Below are 21,327 nucleotides of genomic sequence, written 5' to 3'. Positions count from 1 at the left end.
TTAAAGTGTCTGCGCAATTCTACAGTAAGAAAAAAGCCTCATGAGATCAATATAAATTAAAGCTTCAGTTGAGCACATGAGACAATAATGCATGCATCTTTAAATCGCATCTAAATGAGGCATCAGTGTAAAGAATCACTTCATCCAATGCGTTTTGAACGCAGCATTACTAAGAACTGTGTCTGTATGTCATCACTGGATCATTTAAAGGCAAAACTCAACTCTTTCAAACTTCTGCAACAGTTTGTCAGCAGGTTCATTCATCTCCACAGAGCTCCGAGGACTACAACCGACTCTCAGCTCGGTAACCGAGCTGCAGACACAACTTACTTTTTACATCCGAATCTGAGCCTTCTTAGTTTAGGTTTCTGATATCGAGCAGAACCGACTGAGAACAAACTCATAAACAAAGAAAGAGCTAATTAAACTTACCTCGGTAAACTCAGGCCTCCAAATGTTCCTAAGATTGTGCTCCCAAGTTCCTACTTAAACTGCAGATCCATCGAAATATCTTCGCACGTCAAACTAGGGAGATTAGGACTCTATTTCCGGTCAAGACCTTCGAAAATAAAAGCTCTGAGGTAAACGTGCGCATCCTTGTTTTATTAGCTGGAAAAGTTCCCCCAGACTTATAATTGAACTATGTTTTTTTTCTTCATATTTAATTATTACTTGACATGTCATATTTCAACTTTATAGCAAAGAAATTAAATCTAAAAGAAGGAAATATGATGAATCAAAGTTAAGACTTAATTAATGAAAATGCTGAAACAGAGAATTGAAAGAATGAAAAAATGATTTAACACAATTACAAAATATGTCTTTTTTATGTTTTCCTCTTTTGGTGTTCACCATTTTATTTATTTGTAATGTACTGTTACATATTTTTAGCTATAACATCAATCAATTATTCCTGAAGCATGGTTTAATCAAGCCACTCCATGGGCAGAGCCAGACAGTGTTTATATTTGGGGCCCAGCCCAAACCTAGGGGCGGTCCGGGGGCATGCTCTATTTACAGCAGCTATTTACACTATTTTTCAAGCCATTTGATAATACAATGCCTAAAAATCGTTTGGGAAAAACATGATAGTTGCCGAGGAAAAGAATCATCCTTTAGAGCCGACATCCTGTTTTATATCCAACTGTCTTCATCGTTCTGAAACCAGAACACAACAAATGTTGAGGATGACTCATTTTCACTCCTGACACCTAAAGAGAGGCAAACACTGTCTGATATTTCTATTTTTAAGCTACATAACATAGGTACAGTAGGGTAGGAATTGGCGAAAACCAGTTCACAGAATTCTGTGGCGATATTTCCCCTGTAGTCTATATTCCCGATGTTCAACTTCCGGGATTGCTCCGTTCCTGCCGGATGTCCGTCACCTTCCTCTTTTTTTGTGTTGCCATTCTAAACTCCGGTGGATTTGTGAGGACTATGGTTAACTGCTCCTCAGATCTCTGCAGGGTAAATCCAGACAGCTAGACTATCTGTCCAATCTGAGTTTTCTGTTGCACAAGACTATTTCCCCAGTAACAAAACATTTGCTCCATTGATTTGCCGATCCAGTTAGAGAAACTGAGGGGAAAAGAACCCCCTGGCTGCAAAATAAATTTGCTGCGTCTAGATTTCTAGGCTACCCCTGAGCCACACCATGCATCAAATCCCAGTTTGTTACCCTCTTTATAAATACCAGAGTTTCACTCCATAGTTCGTCCTAATCTAATAATTTCTGTATATCACTGTGGCCATTCTCCTCTGACCTCTTCAACTGGTTTACAATTTTATAACAATTTAATTCATTTACTTTATTTTGAACTTAAAATCACAAAACTTCCTGTATTGACCTTTCTACCTTTCTGTGGCTTGACGCTTATACTGCGAGATTGGTTCGACTCTGACGTAACTTCTTAATTACATGCAGGCATTTTTGGGAACCGGACAAATAATGACACGTGTTTAGCCAATTCCCCCCCCCCCCCCCCCCCCCCAAAAAAAAAAAAAAAAGTGAAACTCAAAATGAGATTGCAAATTCAAGAAGAAAGAAAAGACAGTCTATTTGTTTTATTGAGTTACATTCAACAGCAGTGACATCACTGTGACATCACTAAACTCATATTTATAAATCTATAGAGAAGGGATTGTACATCACAAACAGTCTGAGCTCAACACAGTAGGCAGCATGGTTCATTTATCAAACAATATCTACAGTTACTGTACTGTGGAAAATATTTTTCTGTCTAAAATATTGTGAAATATTAACGAGAACTAAACCTGAAAGTGATTAAGTATTGTCAGACATGTTTTTTTTATTTATTTTTTTTATTCCCGTTCAGAAATCCTCCCAGTTTGTGCACAGATCCACCGAGCCCTCCGTGTAACGATCACATGTTCTGCTCTCCAAAGGCTCCTTCACCTAAAAGGATAAAATAAAAAAAGGTAGATACGTTCATTGCAACAAGAGGTATCACAAAACAAAAAAAGAATAGGCCAAACTGAACGTGTCTTACTTTGGGAATCACCGGAGGGTTTAATGTGCCTTTACAGAGTCCGTCCCAGTTGAATCCTTCAAACCACCTGAATAAAAACGGAGAATCACAACACATGAAACCATGTTTCCAAGCACAGGCCTCTGGGTTTTTTTTCTCCAGTGTAATAAATCTGTCGTCTTACTTGTGCTTCTGAATAGCCTTGGCCCCATTTCTCTGACTGCCCAGTCTCTCCGAGGGATTGCTCCTTGGTGATGGAAAGCAAAGACATAAACTATGAATTGATGATCAGATTCTGTCCTTTTGAAATGTGGTGTTACAGCACAAGTCGGTAGTATTGTTTCTTAGGCTACATCTACACTACTACATTTTGTTTTTTTAAGCGGCATTTTGAGACAAAAAACATCTCCGTCCACACAAGAGTTTTAGCTCCAGTAGCAGAACTAATCTCCGTCCATATCAACACGTCTGACAGCACATATCACATGACCATTCTCACACACTGGGCATGTGCGTGCCGGTGTAAACAGGGAGCAGATTGTCTGGCATTATTCTGCGGTTGAAAATCATGGATGCATAAATTAAAAATACGGAAAAAAATTTGGAGAAAGAACAACAACGGGTTAAAGTAAGATCAGGGATTTATTATCTTGGACCGACGACGAGGTGGAACTGTTACTGAAAGGTTCGTCTATATCCACGACGTTCCACTTCTGGGATTGCTCCGTTGCCGGCGTTCACCTATGTCCTTTTCGGCCGGATGTCCATTACCTTCCGCTTTCTTTGTGTTGTAATTTTAAATTCCGGTGGATTTCTGAGGACTATGGTTAACTGCTCCTCAGATCTCTGCAGGGTAAATCCAGACAGCTAGCTAGACTATCTGTCCAATCTGAGTTTTCTGTCGCACGACTAAAACTACTTTTAACGTACACATGTTCCACCAAAACAAGTTCCTTTCCGTCCGGCGCTTAGCACCACCCATGACGATTGTGATTGGTTTAAAGAAATGTCAATAAACCAGAGCACGTTTTTCCTCCCATCCCAGAATGCTGTGTGGACTAGCCAGACCTTCCTCCGCAGCGCCACGGTGGAGGAAGGTCTGGCAATGTGAGACTAGTTGCAGCCCTAATTTGAATTGTGTATTGTGTTTTCAATATGTATCATCTGATATGTTTTATGTAAAGCACTTTGTGCAGCGAGTGAAGAGACCTAAGTACCGGGGAAATGTGAGATCGTCTATTTGACCTAGTGAGTAGGCTTGCGGCAGCATTCTGGATTGACTGAAGACGATCAAAAGCAGACATACTAAGTGAGATAAAAGTGTGTTACAGTAGTGAATGCGAAATGAGAGGATGGCATGTATATTTCTTAAAGGGAAAAAAACAAGATCTGGTTAGCTAACGACAAGGATAGATCAAATATTACCTGGAAATTACGCAGGTTGGAGTGGACAAAGGAAAGAGATCCAATACATTGCATGATCATGGGGACGATCTTTTTCTGGAGCAACAACCTACATTTTTGTCTTATCAGCAGTGAGTTGCAAGAAATGTTCTGCCAACCAGTTCCTAATGATGTTTAAACACTCAAGTAGATAATATAAAAGCCTTACTGAGTTTTAAATAAAAAATAGAGCAGGATATCATCTGCATATAACTGGTATACAATAGCAGCTGGACAGAAGATGGATTTTGTTTGAAAAAGCACTAAATAATTATCATTAGCTTTCACGTTATGATTCATGGTGTCAGAGGTAAATATTTACAACACCTGCACAGTTTCTTTATAACACTGGAGGCACTTTTGCTGATGGTTTTTGGGAAGTCGATTTGATCGATGCCTCGAATGGTTGCAGTGAGAATCTTTATCGGGTCTGAGTCGCAGAATGGGAGCCTGAAAAGAAAAACATGAGCCTGTCACTCTCGCTTTAATCTACAACTGGAGAAATGAGCGTAACAAGAAGAGCTGCTGAAGACTGTAAAACCTACCCACCACTCAGAAGTTCAAACACAAAAACGCCCAGTGACCAGAAGTCTGCAGATACACTGTGGCCTTTGTTCAGGATGATTTCAGGTGCCATGTAGCCCGGTGTACCGCAGAAAGTCCACGTTTTCTTACCCACCTCAACCTTCTTCACACATCTGGAACCAATCTACAAAAGGCGGATATGAGTACACTATCACAGCTGGGAAAACCCAGAATGCTACAATTTCATGTTGAAAATCTGAAAAATATTTTCAACCTGGACGCTATTTTCCTTTTTCCTTGTTTTAGTCACCTAGACACAAATTTTATTTGTGTCTAGGTGACTAAAACAAACACAAATCTAAAAATCTTTGAATATGGTGATTACTTAGCTACAGAAGAGAAGAAATCCGTTCTTGGAGCCGTTCTGACTGCTTTGATTGCAATCTGTATGCGTTGCTTATACATGCACGCTGTCCGCACCGCCCCGACCTCCCTAATTGCAAGAATCATGAAACCCGTTTTACGATCCGTTTGTAGCTGTTGCGCAACTAGCCTCGACTTCAGCCTGACCGTATTCAAAGGCCGCGTCTAAGAAAGCTGCAAGACATTTCATTGGCACAATTCGGAAGTGTGCAATTGAAAATGTTTCAGACAAAACAGGAGGAAGGTCTGGCAACGCATTGGAAAATAGGGTCCAGGTTGAAAAATACTGAAATTCCCCTTTAAGTTTGTAACCAATTGTAGTACCAGTTTGGCATAACCGTGCTGATCCAGGACTATATTTTCAGGCTTGAGGTCTCTATAGACGACCCTTCGACAGTGAAGAAAGGTCAAGGCCTCAACAACGCAAGCTGTGAAGAACCTGGTGCTGCATTCGTCAAAACATCCTCTGAAACAGTATGTAGAAGTCGGTTTAAGAACTGGAAGGAGCCAAATTACCAACCTTAATCCAATGGACACAGAAATTTATATAATGGAACAAATGACGGAAAATCTGCAACTGAAAATGGACACTATCATGCAAAGATGGACGTATGTCACATAATATCTGGGTGTCTAATAAGATGCGATGGGTTGCTGTAACAAATTAGATTATGAAATTCACAGAAAAGGTCATATGTTTCTATATGGTCATATGTTTATTTCTATTTCTGTATCTTTATGTATTTATTTTCTCTTAGTCCAATATTTTATCAGTATGATGACAAAAATACATCTATCTTTCATCCAAAAAAACGTACTTCTCTTTGAGTAGACTGCATAAATCTCCACCAAGACAAGCTTCTGTCAAAATGTACAGACACTCGGCATCTCTAAAGGTTTTATGTAGCCTGAAATACAAACAAATACAAAACATGTTAAAGGGTAATTTCTTTTTTTCAACCTGGACCCTATTTTCCCATGTTTTTGTGTCTAAGGGCCCTATTTTGCACCCGGCGCAGCGCGGCGCAAAGCCCGGCGCAAAGCCCGGCGCAAGTGTCTTTGCTATTTTAAGACCGTCCAGCGCCCGCGTCATTTAAATAGCAAATGCACCTGTGCCCATCTTTGCGCCCATGGGCGTGCTGGTCTTACAGGGAGGTGTGTTCAGGTGAATTCTTGGCGTATTGCTATCTTGAGGCAGCGGGAAGTGATCGTGCCATTGACCAACAAAAACCTGGTCTAAAGTCAATAACGCAGCATTTCATTGTTATTTTTACAGCGCATTATTAAAAACACAAACATGCAAAAGATAAATGAAAATATTACAATGTGAAATCGTATTATTATATGATCTGCTTGCACGCTTTCACTTCATGCACAAGATCAGTTTCTTCTCTCCTTCCTGCTCAGCAAATCCTCCATCATAATAGCAATGTGCCAAGGTCCAAACGCACCTGGCTTTTAAAGGGAATAGGAGATGACACTGATTCGTTTATTGCATGTTACGCCCAAAACACACCTCTGATTAATTAATCCAAGAAGTACAACACTTTTGAACCATGCGCCCGGTGCACGGACCCTTTTTTCTGCCGTCAAACTAGCAAAAGTTGATTTGGACGCGCCCTAAACACACCTGCGCCATGCGCTTCACGCCGTGCGCTTAGATCGTTAAAATAGGGCCCTCCATGTCTGATGGGAACAACAATCTTTGAAACTGGTCAAGTATTAAACAAGACACAAGCTACAATGTAACGTTAATGGGCAACTGCACACCTTTAATTAACGTAAAAGTTCTGTTTTTGCCACTGACAGGCTCAGATTATTATTATAAGTGTCTGACAACATTATGGAAATGATCCCTACAGAGATAGACCTTTTTGTTAAAGAGTAAGATCCTTTTTCTTTAACATGAAACATCCTCGAAATTGCTATCACCAAACTCACCAGACTCCATTTAAATAAACAGTAAGTTTAGCATTGTAAAACACTTTTTTCAAAGTCGACAGAAACAAATTAAAACTATCAAAAGCCGTCATGGTTCGTCTTTCCACTGTTCCAACATTCACCACTCTGGTTTGGTTGAAATAAAGCCTTAATTCACCCATTTACATGTGGAAATATGCTGGCTCTATACACGCTAAAAGTACTGATTGTTTACATGGAGTCCGGTGGGTTTGGCGACGGCCATTTTGGAGCTGTTTCTGGTTAAACAAAAAGGATCTTATTCTTTTAAAAAAGAAATTCTTTCCATAATATTGTCAGACACTTAGAATAATAATCTGAGCCTGTCAGTGGTAAAAACGGCACTTTTTTGTGGACACAAACTGACGGTGAACATTTGTCCTGTAGGGTTACATTGCAGCCCTGTTCGCGGCTGACTATTACGGCGTCCTCGCTCAATACTGGACCAATTTCAAAGATTTTTGTTCACATTAGTCACCTAGACACCAATGCATGGGAAAATAGGGTCCAGGTTTAAAAAAAACAAACTGAAATCATTCTTTAAATATCATTAACATATTATGTAATCAAAACGATCCATAATTAGAAAGCTGTTTAAAAACCTGGCTATGAATGGACAATGAGCCCCCATTAGGATGCGCCCCTCTCTCAGGATGTGCTCTCGTTGACCGTTGTTGAGGATCAGCTTCTTCTTAAGGACCCTCATGGCGTAAAGACACTTGCTGTTGCTCTTCAGTTGCACCTGACAGAAGCAGAAATGAATCGATTAAATTATAGAAACATGGAATCTGGAGGAGGCCGATTGTGTGTGAGCTGCTATAAGATCAACCCTCACCAGGTCTACGTGACCAAACTCCCCAACTGCTAGAGTGCCGATAATCTGGAAATCACTTAAGGTGGAAGACGAGAAGAGCTCGGGATCCTTGTCTGACCTGTTCACCATCAAAACACGGGTGAGCTTATTGAGTTTTCTAACGGTGAAAGTTCTTAGGGCTGCCCCCTTTAAGTCGATTAGACGACAAATTGTCGTTTTGGTCTTAGTCAACTTAGATTTCTTTTGCGTGATTCTTTGTGGAGTTTTACAGATCTGTCGATTAAATCAACATAATTGATTTGTTGACAAAATCATTTGAGTGTTAATCGACTAAGAATTTCTTGAGTTGAGGACAGCCCTACAAATAACATGTTATTGTTGTAGAAAAGTGTTGTAACGCTCCTCACTCGATTTTGGATTCATGGCTTTGCAGCACGTCGTGACTGCAGTCAAATACCAACTCATCGATGATGTCTTTGAAGGTCCTGAAACACAGAAGCACCAAAAATCTCTGGATAAGTACATCAATTTATGACCAACTTAAGAGTATAGTCTAGCAAGTAGTCAGGATCACTTCAAGGACAATTTCCTGACAATAATTGCTTCCACTCTCTGTGTGTTGCCGTTCTCAAACTCTGTTTGCTACAGGAAACAACAACAAACTTTGAGCTAGCAAGCTACACACTGAAAATTGAAAGGTTTTGAAGAAAATTTGGATAAAAACAAGGCAGGCCTGCTTGGTTCTTTCGGAGAATGATTGTGAAGATTTACAAAGAATATGTTTACGACATTTCCTCTCTAACTGGGGTGTTTTGGGACTGATTGGTGGGATTGCTGTGGACGAAGTACACACGGAGATACACTGGTAAGAGCAAATGAGCTTTAACCATGTATCAGCTAATTTAAATAACTCACGATACTGTATTGTGTGAACAGTTAACTTCCGTTAATATTATGGGGGGTTTTCTTTTGCGAGGTGCAAATGTTCCACCAAAACAAGTTCCTTTCTGAGACTATTTAGCAGAGCCACCGTCGCTGCGTCCGGAGCTTAGCGCTGCCCAAGATGATTGTGATTGGTTTAAAGAAATGCAAACAACCCAGAGTGTTTTTTTCTCCTATCCCAGAATGCATCTGTGGTGCAGCCATACCTTACTCCTCAGCGCTGTGGTGATAGGTCTGGCAATGTTGCAACTGAATCAGTTACTATTTTTCTGTGCAGTGACAAAATATCCACTTACTCCCTGTCTATGACCAAGCATGTAACTTCCCCTGCAGCAGCAATGACATTCAGAGTCCGAACATCCTCTCTAAAGACAGAGTAAAGAAGAAAATCATAATGTTATAAATGCAAAAAATCATTGATATTATAGTGGCACGGATGCCAGTTCTTACCACAGTTGGCTTCTTTACTCTTACACAATTTCCTCTGAAAGTTAATCATTTCCTGCTTACCCCCACAGAGCTTTCTCTCCAAACCACTGTCTCTCAGAGAGCTTAGAAAGGACAATCTGCTCTTCATGGCCTGGCTTCTTTTCTGTCACTTTCACCTGTCAGGCACAAAAGAGAGAGGTATTGAAAAAACAAGGCAATGTAGAAAAAGCTTCAAAGTCAACCATCTCCATCATAAAGCAATTTCTGACTCTGCCGCTGACATTTTTTCCTCTACAATGTAGATCTTTTTTTCCTCCTGAAAGCCTCATTTCGTCTGTGCAGCAGCCAGAGAGCATCAATCTTTACCTGGCCTTTGCTAATGATATAAAAGGTGTCTCCTGTGGCTCCTTGTCGAATGATGTAGTCACCTTCACTGTAGTGTGTCTGTAGAACATCAATGACAGATGAAGAGAGAAAAAAGTGTAGAAAATCTTTTAAAAAGAGCATGAAAAGACAGCGAGGAAAAAAGCCTCAACTCTCCTACAGATATAAAGACGAGGGTTGGTAACAATGAAGGATTTATTCTGACTCTACCCCAGTACCTGCTTGCAAAGCAAATAGAAAATACAGAGTGGCCGCCTGTAAAACAATCATGTTTACACCCGTCTGTGTGAATACATAATCTATCTGCTGGATTCTGTTTGAAGAATAAGTGATGGTTACACGATGCCGTGCTTTAGATTTTAAAGTGCCCATATTATGAAAAAATCACTTTTTCTGGGATTTGGGGTGTTATGTTGTGTCTCTGGTGCTTCCACACACATACAAACTTTGAAAAAAATCCATCCATGCTGTTTAGAGTGAGATACAGTTTCTGAATGTGTCCTGCCTTCAGTCTCTGGGTGAGCTGTTCAAAATCGGCACGGCTTGTGACGTCACAAGCCGAAACGAGCAGGCTAACCGCAACCATTAGCTCGTAGCGTTAGCATGCTAACGCTATGGCTAACGCTAGCATGCTAACGCTAGCATGCTACCTCGTTCTCAATAGCAAAGCACTGCTACAACACACACAAGTTCACCATAATCTACAAAAGAACTACTTACATGTGCGCCCTCATTTAGAAGTCTCCCAGCTAATCCTGCCTTGTAACTGACCAAAGTTGTAGAAACAGCCTTTCTTTTACTGTCTATGGAGCTAGCTAGCTGACATGATCTACATCTGAGCTACTGGGCATGTGCAGTGCAATCAAAGATAGTACAGAAGAAGAAGAAGAAAAGAGGTCTCACTCTGTAGCTAAAACAGAGACCAGCTGAAAAGAGGATCTGCAGCAGTGAGAGAGAGCACTGCAGTACAACACAAATATGGTGTTTTTTGAAAATTAAACCATGTAAACCTATTCTGGTACAACCTTAAAATACAATTATGAACCTGAAAATGAGCATAATATGGCTGCTTTAAGTACTTAATCTGTACCTCCTCCATGAGATCAGACATTTTCATGATGATATCCTCTGGCAAAGACTGGAGGAAGTGAACGCTGCAGACACACAGAAACATGTCATAATATTAATAATAATAATATTATTAATAATAATAATAACTACTATATTTTTATAGTATCTTACATACAATTACAGTTTTTCTTGATTGCTTTGATGCAGCAGTCAACTCAAACTCCACATTTTTCAAAACAGTTAACACACAGGCCGAAACAGTGGCACTCGTGGTCAAAATGACACATTTTGTTTGCAAAAGGCTCTAACCGTGCCAAAACATTTAAAATATGCAACAAAAGCAAATTTTGCCTTCAAACAACAACACAATACAAAATACAGCACTCAGTGGGAGTCAGTGCACCATTGCTTGTCATTGTAGCCTATTACTGTACGTAGCTTTCATTTCCAGTGACATTTGTTGTCAAATTTACCTTCTTGCAAAGAATTGGAACCAGAATCAGAAATGCTTTGATGCAAATTGTATTGATTCCATTGATCTTATTTCAAACTGTGGCTGAAAACTGAAATACTGTAAATATTACACAAAATACATGTAAACCAAAATAAAATCTATTAGAGTATAAGAAATTAAGAAAATAAAAATAAAATCTCTTACAGTAAAGTATAAACATCTATTACTGTAGAGTATAAGAAATAGCCACTATTGAAACTCAGTCTCTTCTGTCTTGATGATGGGGCCACATGGCCATAATTGATAACGTGATCAATAACAGTTGCCCGAATTTCATCAGAAACCTGAGTCCTTCCAACTATACCTCCACCTCGCACTCAGACTCCTCTTCCTCGGACCCCTCTACCTCTTTCTCTCACTCTCATCTGCCTTTGACCTCTTCCATCCATGTTGGCAAAGAACAACACAGACGCTGCACCTTTAAGGCCTGCACACTGATTGCTAATTGAAGATTTGTGTGAAGGAGTGTCAAACAGGTGCTTCAGTGATTTCATACTGATGTAGGCAGTTTCTAATAGTTAGGAACATATGGCTTCTGTTTGGTTACCATAGCTAAAACAATGGAGTTTGGACTGCTTGAATGACATCCGTGTTAACTGTTCTGCAAAAGGGTGGGAAAATGTGTCATTCCAATGAGAAAGGGTTAACACATTTGCAAGAGGTGCCTTCTGCTCTGCTGAGACAGTGATGATGAAAACCGAGTGGATCCCAGTTTCTTTAAGCAGGTCAAAGCAATCAAGAAAAACTGTAAATGTAGCTGAAAGTGCTTTACAGCATTGCATTAAAAACATAACATAATAGAGAAAAGATAACATACATAGGATAAATAAGTTCATAATAGATCAAAACACAATACAAATAAAAGGCACAGAGCTAAAAGTAGTAAAAGTGGCAATAGAAAAAGCTATATATGTGTATATGTGTATGTATGTGTATGTATGTGTATGTGTGAGTGTGTGTGTGTGTGTGTGTGTGTGTGTGTGTGTGTGTATATATGTATGTATGTGTGTATGTGTGTATGTGCATATATCTGTATGCGTGTGTATATGTATGTGTATGTATGCGTATATGTGTGTGTGTGTGTGTGTGTGTGTGTGTTGTGAGTGTGGGTGTGTGAATGTGAGTGTGGGTGTGGGTGTGGGTGTGGGTGTGAGTGTGGGTGTGAGTGTGGGTGTGAGTGTGGGTGTGAGTGTGTGTGAGTGTGAGTGTGAGTGTGAGTGTGAGTGTTTTGGTGGAACATGTGTATGTTCAAAAGTTATTTTAGTCGTGCAACAGAAAACTCAGATTGGACAGATTGTCTAGCTAGCTGTCTGGATTTACCCTGCAGAGATCTGAGGAGCAGTTAACCATAGTCATAGATTAGAACGCCAACACAAAGGAAGAGGAAGGGGACGGACATCCGGCCGAAATGAGGGACATCCGGGCGGAATTTCAGGCAGCACCGGAGCAATCCCGGAAATGTAATGTCGTGGATATATAGACTACTAGTTAACTAAATGCCAGTCTGAATAACTTCAGTGGATTTTTAAAAGTGTCATCACAGTTCGCATTTCTAATGTAGCTGGGCAGGGTGTTCCACATATGTTCCGTCATATGGATGTTAATATTTCGGTCAGTGTTAAAAGGCCTAAATGCAGCATTGTGGCGACTGACTGACAGACAACATGACCCTGGTGATATTGTGTTGAAGGTATTGGAATACAAAGCAGCTTCCCGGGGGCCTGCTCCGTGTCAAATGAAGTGTATCGGCCCAGTGTTCACCTGCTGAGCAGCTCCATTGAATGAGAAAGGCTGTTGAGACTGCTCTGCATAAGTATGGTCTGGTAGCTTTTTCCGTCAAGAACCCACAGCTTGCTGTCCGTTCGCGCTGCGGATGAAAAGACAAAAGACGGAGGAAGTGATGAAGGTTGTTGTGACGGTGACACTGGAGCTCAGGTGGAAACGCAACCAAGAAGCAAGTATTGAAACGGCTCTCAAAGACACGGATGATGTGGATTGAATGCAGGATCAGCTACAGACTAAAGAGCAGGCCAGGACTCTAATAGAAATGCTCATCATTTAGATTAAAAAGAAATGTAAGTGCTTGTTTTCTTACAGAGAGGGACTTTTAATATAAATCTAATCTGATTTCCTTTACTTTTATTACTCTTTCTTTATAATAGAGCTTCAAAGACAGTGTTGTAAATTAATCATGACCCATATTGATTCACTAAAGCTTCCTGCAAACAGAAGTAGACATCCTCTAGGCCGTGTAATTATATCCACCATCTGATATAATGTTGCAGCCCTGATATCTCAATTTCCCCTCATTTGGATATACCCCATCGGTTTTCATTTTATCACCATATGAGACGCAATTCAGGGCCATCGCTTTACTTTGGATCTGAAGAAAAACATTGCTCTCAAAAGGAGGATTTTCTGACATTTTTCTGCAGTATATAATTTGCCACAGTGAACTTCCGTGATCTGATGATGAAGCCATGCACCTTCATCACTGTCACAATGAAAGAGCAAAAATCTCTATTGATGGTCGCAGGTGGAAAGTAATTCCAGATCAGGAAGGAGATGCGGTAAATACGGTGAACAGATGTGAGGGAAGGGCTGACAGAAATAGACAGAAAAAAAGACAACAGACATGAGCTGAGCATTGTTACCGGAGAGCAGCATAATAGTAAAGAAAAAATTGGAATTGGCCGCAAAAAGATAAAGAAAGCAGTACAAAAAGATGGAGGAAGGAATGAGATGCTTAGGGACCCAGCATTTAAACTGATCCTGGCCGTTTCCACAGCCTATTTATCTGTGAAACCAGGTCAGATGCTTGTGGCGACAGCTGAGAAGAACGTTTCCCCACAGGACTCTGTAATCAGAATGACAGCACACTTTCTATTTTCTAAAGAATATCACACATTCTTGCACCAGAAATGAATACATAATAAGTTATGATCCAACCAGGAGAAGAGTGAATTGAGTGCAAACTGTTTCTGAAAATTGTTATTTGAAACTGAAAAATTGCGTGTTGGATTGCAGGGAAGAGATGTGGCGTCAGACGGCTTATTCAGTAAAGCAGAAAATGTTTCTCTGGGAAAACCCTTTGAAGCTTTGGCGTTGTCTAAGATCTCAAAAGGTCTTTGATTTTAAATTGACCAGACGTCTGTCTGGCGGATATCTGCATGCTTGTGATATTCTCTCAATTCTCTAAAATAATAATTATTTATATCCCCACCAAATCAAAATGAATTAAAGCGACAGATCTCCGGCTATATCTGCATGCAAATAGTAAACCAACACAATGCTTTGATACCTGAGACTAGAGCTGCAAAGATGAATCGATTTGTTGTCACCTATTATTTTAATCTAAAATCTAAAAACTATTTTGATAAGCGATTAATCGGTTTGAGTCTTTTTTATGGATAAAAGGTCAAAATTCTCTGATTCCGGCTTCTTAAATGTGAATATTGTTCTAGTTTCTTCTCTCCTCTGTGACAGTAAACTGAATATCTTTGAGTTGTGGACAAAACAAGACATTTGAGGACGTCATCTTGGACTTTGGGAAACACTGATCCACATTTTTCACCATTTTCTGACATTTTAGAGACCAAACAACTAATCCATTAATCGTGAGAATAATCGTTAGTTCCAGCTAGGGGTGTAATCATCGCATCGATGCATCGTGATGCGGACCTAGACAATTCTGCATCCATGCAGTGACAGACCACAATCGATTATTGCCTACTGATGTTAGTTGTTGATTTTCCGGTCGTTGCTTTTTTTTTGTTTCTGCCTTTTGTCTGCTGTGTTCAGACTCCGCTACATTCAGGAAGTGTCTTTTTTTAAGAGCAGATACAATAAAAAGGGGAGATCATATATATATGACTGCTTGAATTTGTCGATGAAAACCATGTGTAGCAATATATAATAATATTGAGGAGGCGACGCACTGTGATGCATCGGGATATCGAATCGATTGAAATCGTTGACAGGACAATCGTAATCGAAACGTGACACCAGTGAAGATTCACACCCCTAGTTGCAGCCCTACCTGAGACAGAGTAGGTGTGGGAGCAGTTGTAGAGGAGAGCCAGCTCTCCGAACATGTCTTCTGGCTCAATTGTGAGAAGCCTCAGTCCGTCTTTTGTCACATCCAGCTGCCCTTCTGTTAAAAAACACACAGTCAGTGAAGAAATCTAGCACGCACATAATACACAGAGCTGTTATCTGTGTGTGTTTTTGTGTCAGGAAGTGTAGAGAGACTGTCAAGAACTGTCAGCTGTCTGACACAGACTGAACAAACAACAGATATGCAATCATCCTTGAGCAAATCAAGGCCAGAAAAATAGGGAGCGTCTCCTCTCCACATTACAAATGCAGCCAAGATTCCTGAGGACAATCAGGCACTGATGAACTCTCTGCAACTACCACAAAGCAGAACCTCTTTTGTCTTTTGTATCGAGTTGACCATCAAAGTGGGTCACTCGTTATCCCTAATGCCTCGTCTTTTCTTGCTCAAACATGCAATTCCCACATCGCTGTGTTTGAGTGCAGGGTCAAATAACTATGTAATGGTACGGAAGCGTATTGCTGCCTTGCCCGATAATGAAAATTGAATCAGTATCCCGTTATTAAGTAAAAGTTTGATTGTAACAACAAGTTTTTTCGCGTTATAGCAAGATATTTTCACCCTATAACAAGATATGTTCACGATATAACAAAATATGTTCACGTTATAACAAGATATGTTCACGTTATAACAAGATATGTTCAAGTTATAACAAGATATGTTCACGTTATAACAAGATATGTTCACGTACTTTGCCAAGAAGACATTCCCCCACTTTTCCAAACCGCCCCCCCCGAAACCCTGACCGATTCCCTCCTGGCGACAGACCCAAACCGAAAGAAATGTGTTTCTGTATTGTACGATTCATTATGCTCGACCTCGGCGAGCCCTCGCACTTTGACAAAAACTGCATTGAAGAGCGATCTGAACATGACTATTACGGACCAACAATAGGACCTTGCTCTGGCTATGGTTCACTCTTCCTCCATATGTGCTCATCATGGCCTAATCCAATACAAGGTCCTTCATAAAGCTCACTATACAAACACAATATTGTCCAAAATATACTCCACCGTCCGGAATGCCTGTAACAGGTGTAACCAGTCTCCTGCCAACCATACTCATATGTTCTGGTCTTGCCCTAGATTAACAACCTTCTGGAGGAGCATTTTTGACACCATGAGCAGAGCTTATGATCACACTATCCCTCCTAACCCTTTGTCAACCTTTTTCGGCATTTCCTCTGACGCTAACCTCCCTGTTGCACTAAGGCGGGCCCTGGCGTTTACATCTCTGCTAGCTCGGAGACTGATCTTGTTCAACTGGAGGCTCTCCCGCCCCCCCACACACGACCGTTGGATTAAAGAGATGCTCGACAATTTGAAGCTTGAGAAGCTCAGATCATCTCTGAAAGGCTCTATCTCCACATTCCTAGAGACATGGAACCCTTTCCTAGAATTAGTTGACTCCCTCAGCTTATCTCCTGACTTGGAGGACTGAGCTCCTTGTGGACTGCTCTACTTGACGCCAGCTCCTCTCTCCTCTCTTCCTGTATCTCTTTTACTTTGTCTAACTTTTTCACTTTTATCTTTTGATGTTGTGTGCCCCTACTGGTGTGTGTTTTTCAGTGTGCGTGGGTCTGTATTGTGTGTCCCCGTTTGTTTTGGACCTGAACTGGGTTGGTTTGTGGGTGGGTAGGGGAATTGAAGGGAAGTGACACACTGTTTTCACTATGCTTTGTTCACCATGGACTGTGCTGTCTGTCACGTACTATGAACATTTAAAATTTAAATAAAAAGAGTTGAAAAAAAAAAAAGATATGTTCGCGTTTTAACAAGATATGTTCACATTTTAAAAAGGTATTGTCACGTTTTTCAGTCCCTCCAGAAAAATGCGATTATGCGATCGCATAATTAAATGCATAATCAGCCAAAGTCTGTATATTTATGCGGGGGCTGCATTTTTTCAAATACAAATACACTTTCGCCGCATAAATTGCCGATTTCCGCGCAAAATATGCGGGGCTTGCATGATTTCATAATCCCCGCATTTTCGTTGCAAAAAAGTCGTATAATCAAGGATTTTTGCCCGCAACAATCACAAAAAAACTCTGCATTTTTCTGGAAGGACTGGTTTTTACAACGTATGAAGTTATAACAAGAAAAATTTCTCATTACAATATTGATCACATTATTATGTGAAAAGTTTCACGTTATAGCAACAAATTATCCGAAGCAGAACTTTATCAAATACATATGAGCCATATTTCGCACCCACATTGTGTCTTCAATCAAACAGGATTTTCATGTTCTAACAAGATAAATGATCACGTAATAACATGATAATTTATCGTTATAACTTGAAACTTTTCACGTTATAACATGATAAATGGTATATTAAAATAACAATAAAATGGTGTTGTTTAACTTGAGTTGTATGTTGTAATAACGTGAAAATATCTTTTTAAAACGTGAAAATATCTTGTTATGGCAATAAACTTTTCACCTAATAATAAATAATGATACTGAAACTAATACGTTTTTCTTTTTCAGGCGTGGCAGCAATATGCTTCCGTATAATTGCAATGTGAGCCAGATGTAAAAAAAAAAAAAAAAAAAATTAATATAAACAGATAAGATACAACCAACCATTTCATCCTGCTGTTCTGAAGCACCTGTCATCTAGAGGAAATGTCTTCAAGCATGATTAATGTTTGCAATTGTAAGAAGGCAACGATTTACCTTCCAAAACATAAGCCTGAGCCCCATTGGCCCCCTCCTGGATGACATAACAGCCTTGATTGATGGTGGTGGGATACATACAGGCTATGACGGCTCTGATTTCACCCTCGTCAAGGTTCTTCAACAAGTCATTCTTCACAAAAGCTGCCTCAATCAACCTCTGGGACCTGAGGGCACAAAGGAAGGTAGAGGAGACTGATGTAACATTTAAGGGCAAGTTATAAACATGCGTTGAATGCATGCATTGTTTGAAAATGATTTGAAATATTGAATGGTATCTGAATCATGCAGAAAGTTGTCGGAGAGCCTAGCCTTGAATATTTGAGAGACACATTCAGTTATAGAGTAGCTGAGAGAACACTGTGTGCTTACTCCTGGCTTTTGTCACAGCTTCTGTGTGATACCATGGCGAGAGTCACCGGGTCCAGAGTGAAGGGCTCAGAAATCACTGTTTTCCTGTTGGCTCTGTGTGAGTCCTCACTTTGAACCGAGCATGCTACAGGGAAAAACACACACACAATAAGTCAGGTTTAAGGCTACATTTGATGCTTTAAAATGACATTTAAACTGTAAGCGGGGCCGGCCCTGACCAATTTGGTGCTTAGGATTAGGGCTGGGCAATATATCCATATTATATCAAAATATGAGGCTAGATATCGTCTTAAATAGTGGATATTGTAATATTGTGATACGACACAAGTGTTGTCTTTTCCTGGTTTTAAAGGCTACATTAAAGTAAAGTCATGTAATTTTTTGAACTTACCAAACTTACTAGCTGTTTTATTATTTGCCTTTACCCACTTTTTTTAATCAATTATTTCTCAAAATCTCATTGCGTTAATATTTAATGAAAGCACCAATTGTCAACCCTTCAATTTCTCGATTACTCTGTTTTTGATCACGAGGAGCCAAAATCGTAGCCGCGATTAAAATTTGGATTATTTGCCCAGCCTTACATAGTAGCCAATTATCGGCCCTGGCCAGTTATTGGGGCCAATATTTGGCAATTTGCAGATTATCTGTATCAGTGTTTTATTTGACCGATAACCAATGAAGTGAATTCATTAAAAAGTACGCTACTTTGACTCCGCTACGGCTCTGTTAGCAGTCTGCAACACCTGCAAACAAACTGTTAGCACGTTCAAACTTCAAGAAGGTATTTTTGTTCTTATTTATTCATTTTTTTGACTGTGTATTAAGTTTCAAGTTTCAGTTTTATTAAATAATTCCTTAAATCATTTAAACAAACTTTTGTTTTGGAGTTTGTAATAAATATTTCATTTTGACTGAACGATTTTCATTTTTACAGTAAATGTATATTGGTTCCAAATATCACTTTCATGAACTCCTGATAATCAATATTGGTATCGGCCTTGAAAAAACAGTATTGGTCGACCCCTACTACATAGCATTCGCCTGTACTGCCTATACTGCCTACACTGCCTATAGATACCACGGGCCGGCCGGCCCTGTTTATGAGCACCACATTCTGTACCTGCACTGGCTGCAGAGGATCCTGGGAGGGAGACGGTGGCTCTGTAGCGATCCAGTTCCTCCTGCAGTCTCCGAATTAGTTCATCCTTTGTATCCAACTCTAACTCTAATTCATCTATTAGTGTGTCCCTCTGGCGAAGCTCCTCAATCTTTAGTTGCAGAGCAAACTGGAGGTCCCGAAGGGTACCCATTACCTGCAAACACCAGGTAAAATATACCTCTTTCTAAACACAAATATACACATTTATAGAGTGGGTCCAAATACACTAAATGTACAATATCTGTCTGATTTTGAGTTGCAATGAGGCCGCCTTTGCAGCTACAATCTCAGTTAACTTAAAGCTTGACAGCCATCTGCATCTCTTCCATTACTTATAGGCCTACCAATATTATTAATATTAATAATATAAACAGGGAATCAATAAGGTACAATGGCTTCTACTTGGATTTGAACACAGTTCAAAGCGAGAGAGAAAGAAAGAGGGAGTTTGCTGTATGCTTCTTAAACATATCCCCATAAATGCTTGAAATAGACAGAAATACAAGCAGCCAGGCAGATAAATACAATAGATAGATAGATAGATAGATAGATAGATAGATGGATAGATGGATGGATGGATGGATGGATGTTTGATGGCAATCTTTTTCAACAGGCTGAATAGGAAGAAAAAAATAAGTCACAGTTTCCCCTGCAATCAAAACTATACATCTATCTTTGCTTTACAGCTTACAGTAGGCTACTTCTTCTACTTCATTTGGTTTTCAGGAGTCACATACATACATGTAGGCTACAAATGCATTATAGAGACAATGTGTTTATTTTATAGGTCTGTATTTTACCTTTTTTCCTCATTAATGTTTCACACTCACACAAACAGAAAAAAAACCTGTACGAATTCAAGGACACTACGATAAAAAGAAATGAAAAGGCAAGAAAGTAGCGGTGCCATTGTAATGTCAAAGAGATAAAACAGCTCCGATTGAGAGAAGGTAACACACACTTTGTGTCCCTGCAAAGAGAAAAGGTAGATTTTTCTAGGAGCCATTCGCACTGATAATAGCTTTTGAAAAACATGAATGAGTAGCTAGAATGTGACAACAACGTTTCTAATAGACAGTTTGTAAAAACACACACAAAAAATATATATAGCCTATATACAGTATATATAATGCCGTACTGTTTTTCACATCACACACACACAGAGATCACGTACCACCTGCAGCCTGTCTGACGCTGTGGAAGTCTTTTGTCCTGTCCCGTTTGTCCCTGTCTGGCAGCACTGACAGTCCACCCGACAGGTGTTGATCTCCTCTATACCCGCTCAAGTAAAAGATGCTCCTCTCCTGCTCGGGGCTGCACAGGGCTGGGCACAGACACCGGCACAGACAGCAGCCAATCACATGACCAAGACAGAGGAGAGACCATCCGGGAAGATGTAATGAGAAATGCATGGACTGGATCCCAATTGGGTCAGACGGTCTTTGGGGTGTTTCCGAGCCCAGGGGATAGGTAGGTCTCCGGCAAACTGAGCGGGGAGCATCAGTCATTTTATCCCCCAGACATTTCGCTCATGTGGAAGAGTGTAAAAGCTGGCTGTGTGCACTGGGAATAGTTTTTTTTTTTACTCTCCCTCCATTGTAGCTATAGAGATAGATAAGCTTAGATATATAGCTACCATAATGCTAAAATTGTGTTAGGGCAACAATGATTGTGTTTCACTCCTAGTCACAATTGCTGACTGTTTAATAGTTAATAAATGTGTAATAGGTAGTAAATATTTTTGGGAGGAAATTAAGACACTGGCCCATAGCTTTGTACAACAAGACCGACGCAAAGACTGACAGCCTATATTTAAAAAACGGGTGACAATGTAAGATTAATAATATTAATAATTAGTAGGCTAATAACTAGAGAGTAATTATGTTTTTAAAGGTTGCTTTTTGTCACTTTAAGATCCCTAACTCCAGCGAGGGCCTTCGTTTTCCTTCATCATCCTTTTTCCCTTTAATATTCAATTATGGTCTAATTATCTTAAACA

The 21,327-nt window shown here is 39.9% G+C and overlaps 2 protein-coding genes across 6 annotated transcripts in view; both read right to left on the bottom strand.

The window, feature by feature from the left end:
• Positions 1-564, bottom strand: part of acsl2 (acyl-CoA synthetase long chain family member 2) — a 47,074-nt gene extending 46,510 nt beyond the window's left edge. For both annotated transcript variants that reach the window (XM_035998910.1, XM_031305082.2), the window contains exon 1: positions 433-564. The gene's annotated coding sequence lies outside the window, so the exon portion shown is untranslated. The remainder of the gene's footprint in view (positions 1-432) is intronic.
• A 1,488-nt stretch (positions 565-2,052) lies between these two features.
• On the bottom strand, positions 2,053-20,907 carry prkg1l (protein kinase cGMP-dependent 1, like). Of its 4 annotated transcripts, XM_031305084.2 has the most exons (20): positions 20,503-20,893; positions 19,290-19,482; positions 18,167-18,290; positions 17,795-17,961; positions 15,036-15,149; positions 12,758-12,863; positions 10,502-10,565; positions 9,394-9,471; positions 9,109-9,203; positions 8,895-8,963; positions 8,064-8,141; positions 7,678-7,774; positions 7,445-7,584; positions 5,702-5,791; positions 5,208-5,349; positions 4,481-4,644; positions 4,263-4,385; positions 2,677-2,739; positions 2,514-2,580; positions 2,053-2,419 (listed from the first exon to the last, which is right to left on the bottom strand). In XM_031305084.2, the coding sequence occupies exons 2-20, from the start codon at positions 19,477-19,479 to the stop codon at positions 2,336-2,338; spliced, it is 2,055 nt and encodes a 684-aa protein (XP_031160944.1). In that variant the 5' UTR covers positions 19,480-19,482; positions 20,503-20,893; the 3' UTR covers positions 2,053-2,335. The 4 variants fall into 4 exon arrangements, 3 of the variants coding, with proteins under 3 accessions (XP_031160944.1, XP_031160945.1, XP_035854804.1); XM_031305085.2 differs by lacking the exon at positions 9,394-9,471 and having other exon boundaries at positions 20,503-20,894; XR_004105951.2 differs by lacking the exons at positions 2,053-2,419; positions 2,514-2,580 and having other exon boundaries at positions 4,485-4,644; positions 20,503-20,907.
• Positions 20,908-21,327: the final 420 nt, after the last annotated feature.

The sequence above is a fragment of the Sander lucioperca genome, chromosome 2 (assembly GCF_008315115.2).
Source record: "Sander lucioperca isolate FBNREF2018 chromosome 2, SLUC_FBN_1.2, whole genome shotgun sequence".
Taxonomy (NCBI): Eukaryota; Metazoa; Chordata; class Actinopteri; order Perciformes; family Percidae; genus Sander; species Sander lucioperca.
Note: the sequence above shows the minus strand (reverse complement) of the source record. Positions and strands in the feature narration are given on the sequence as shown.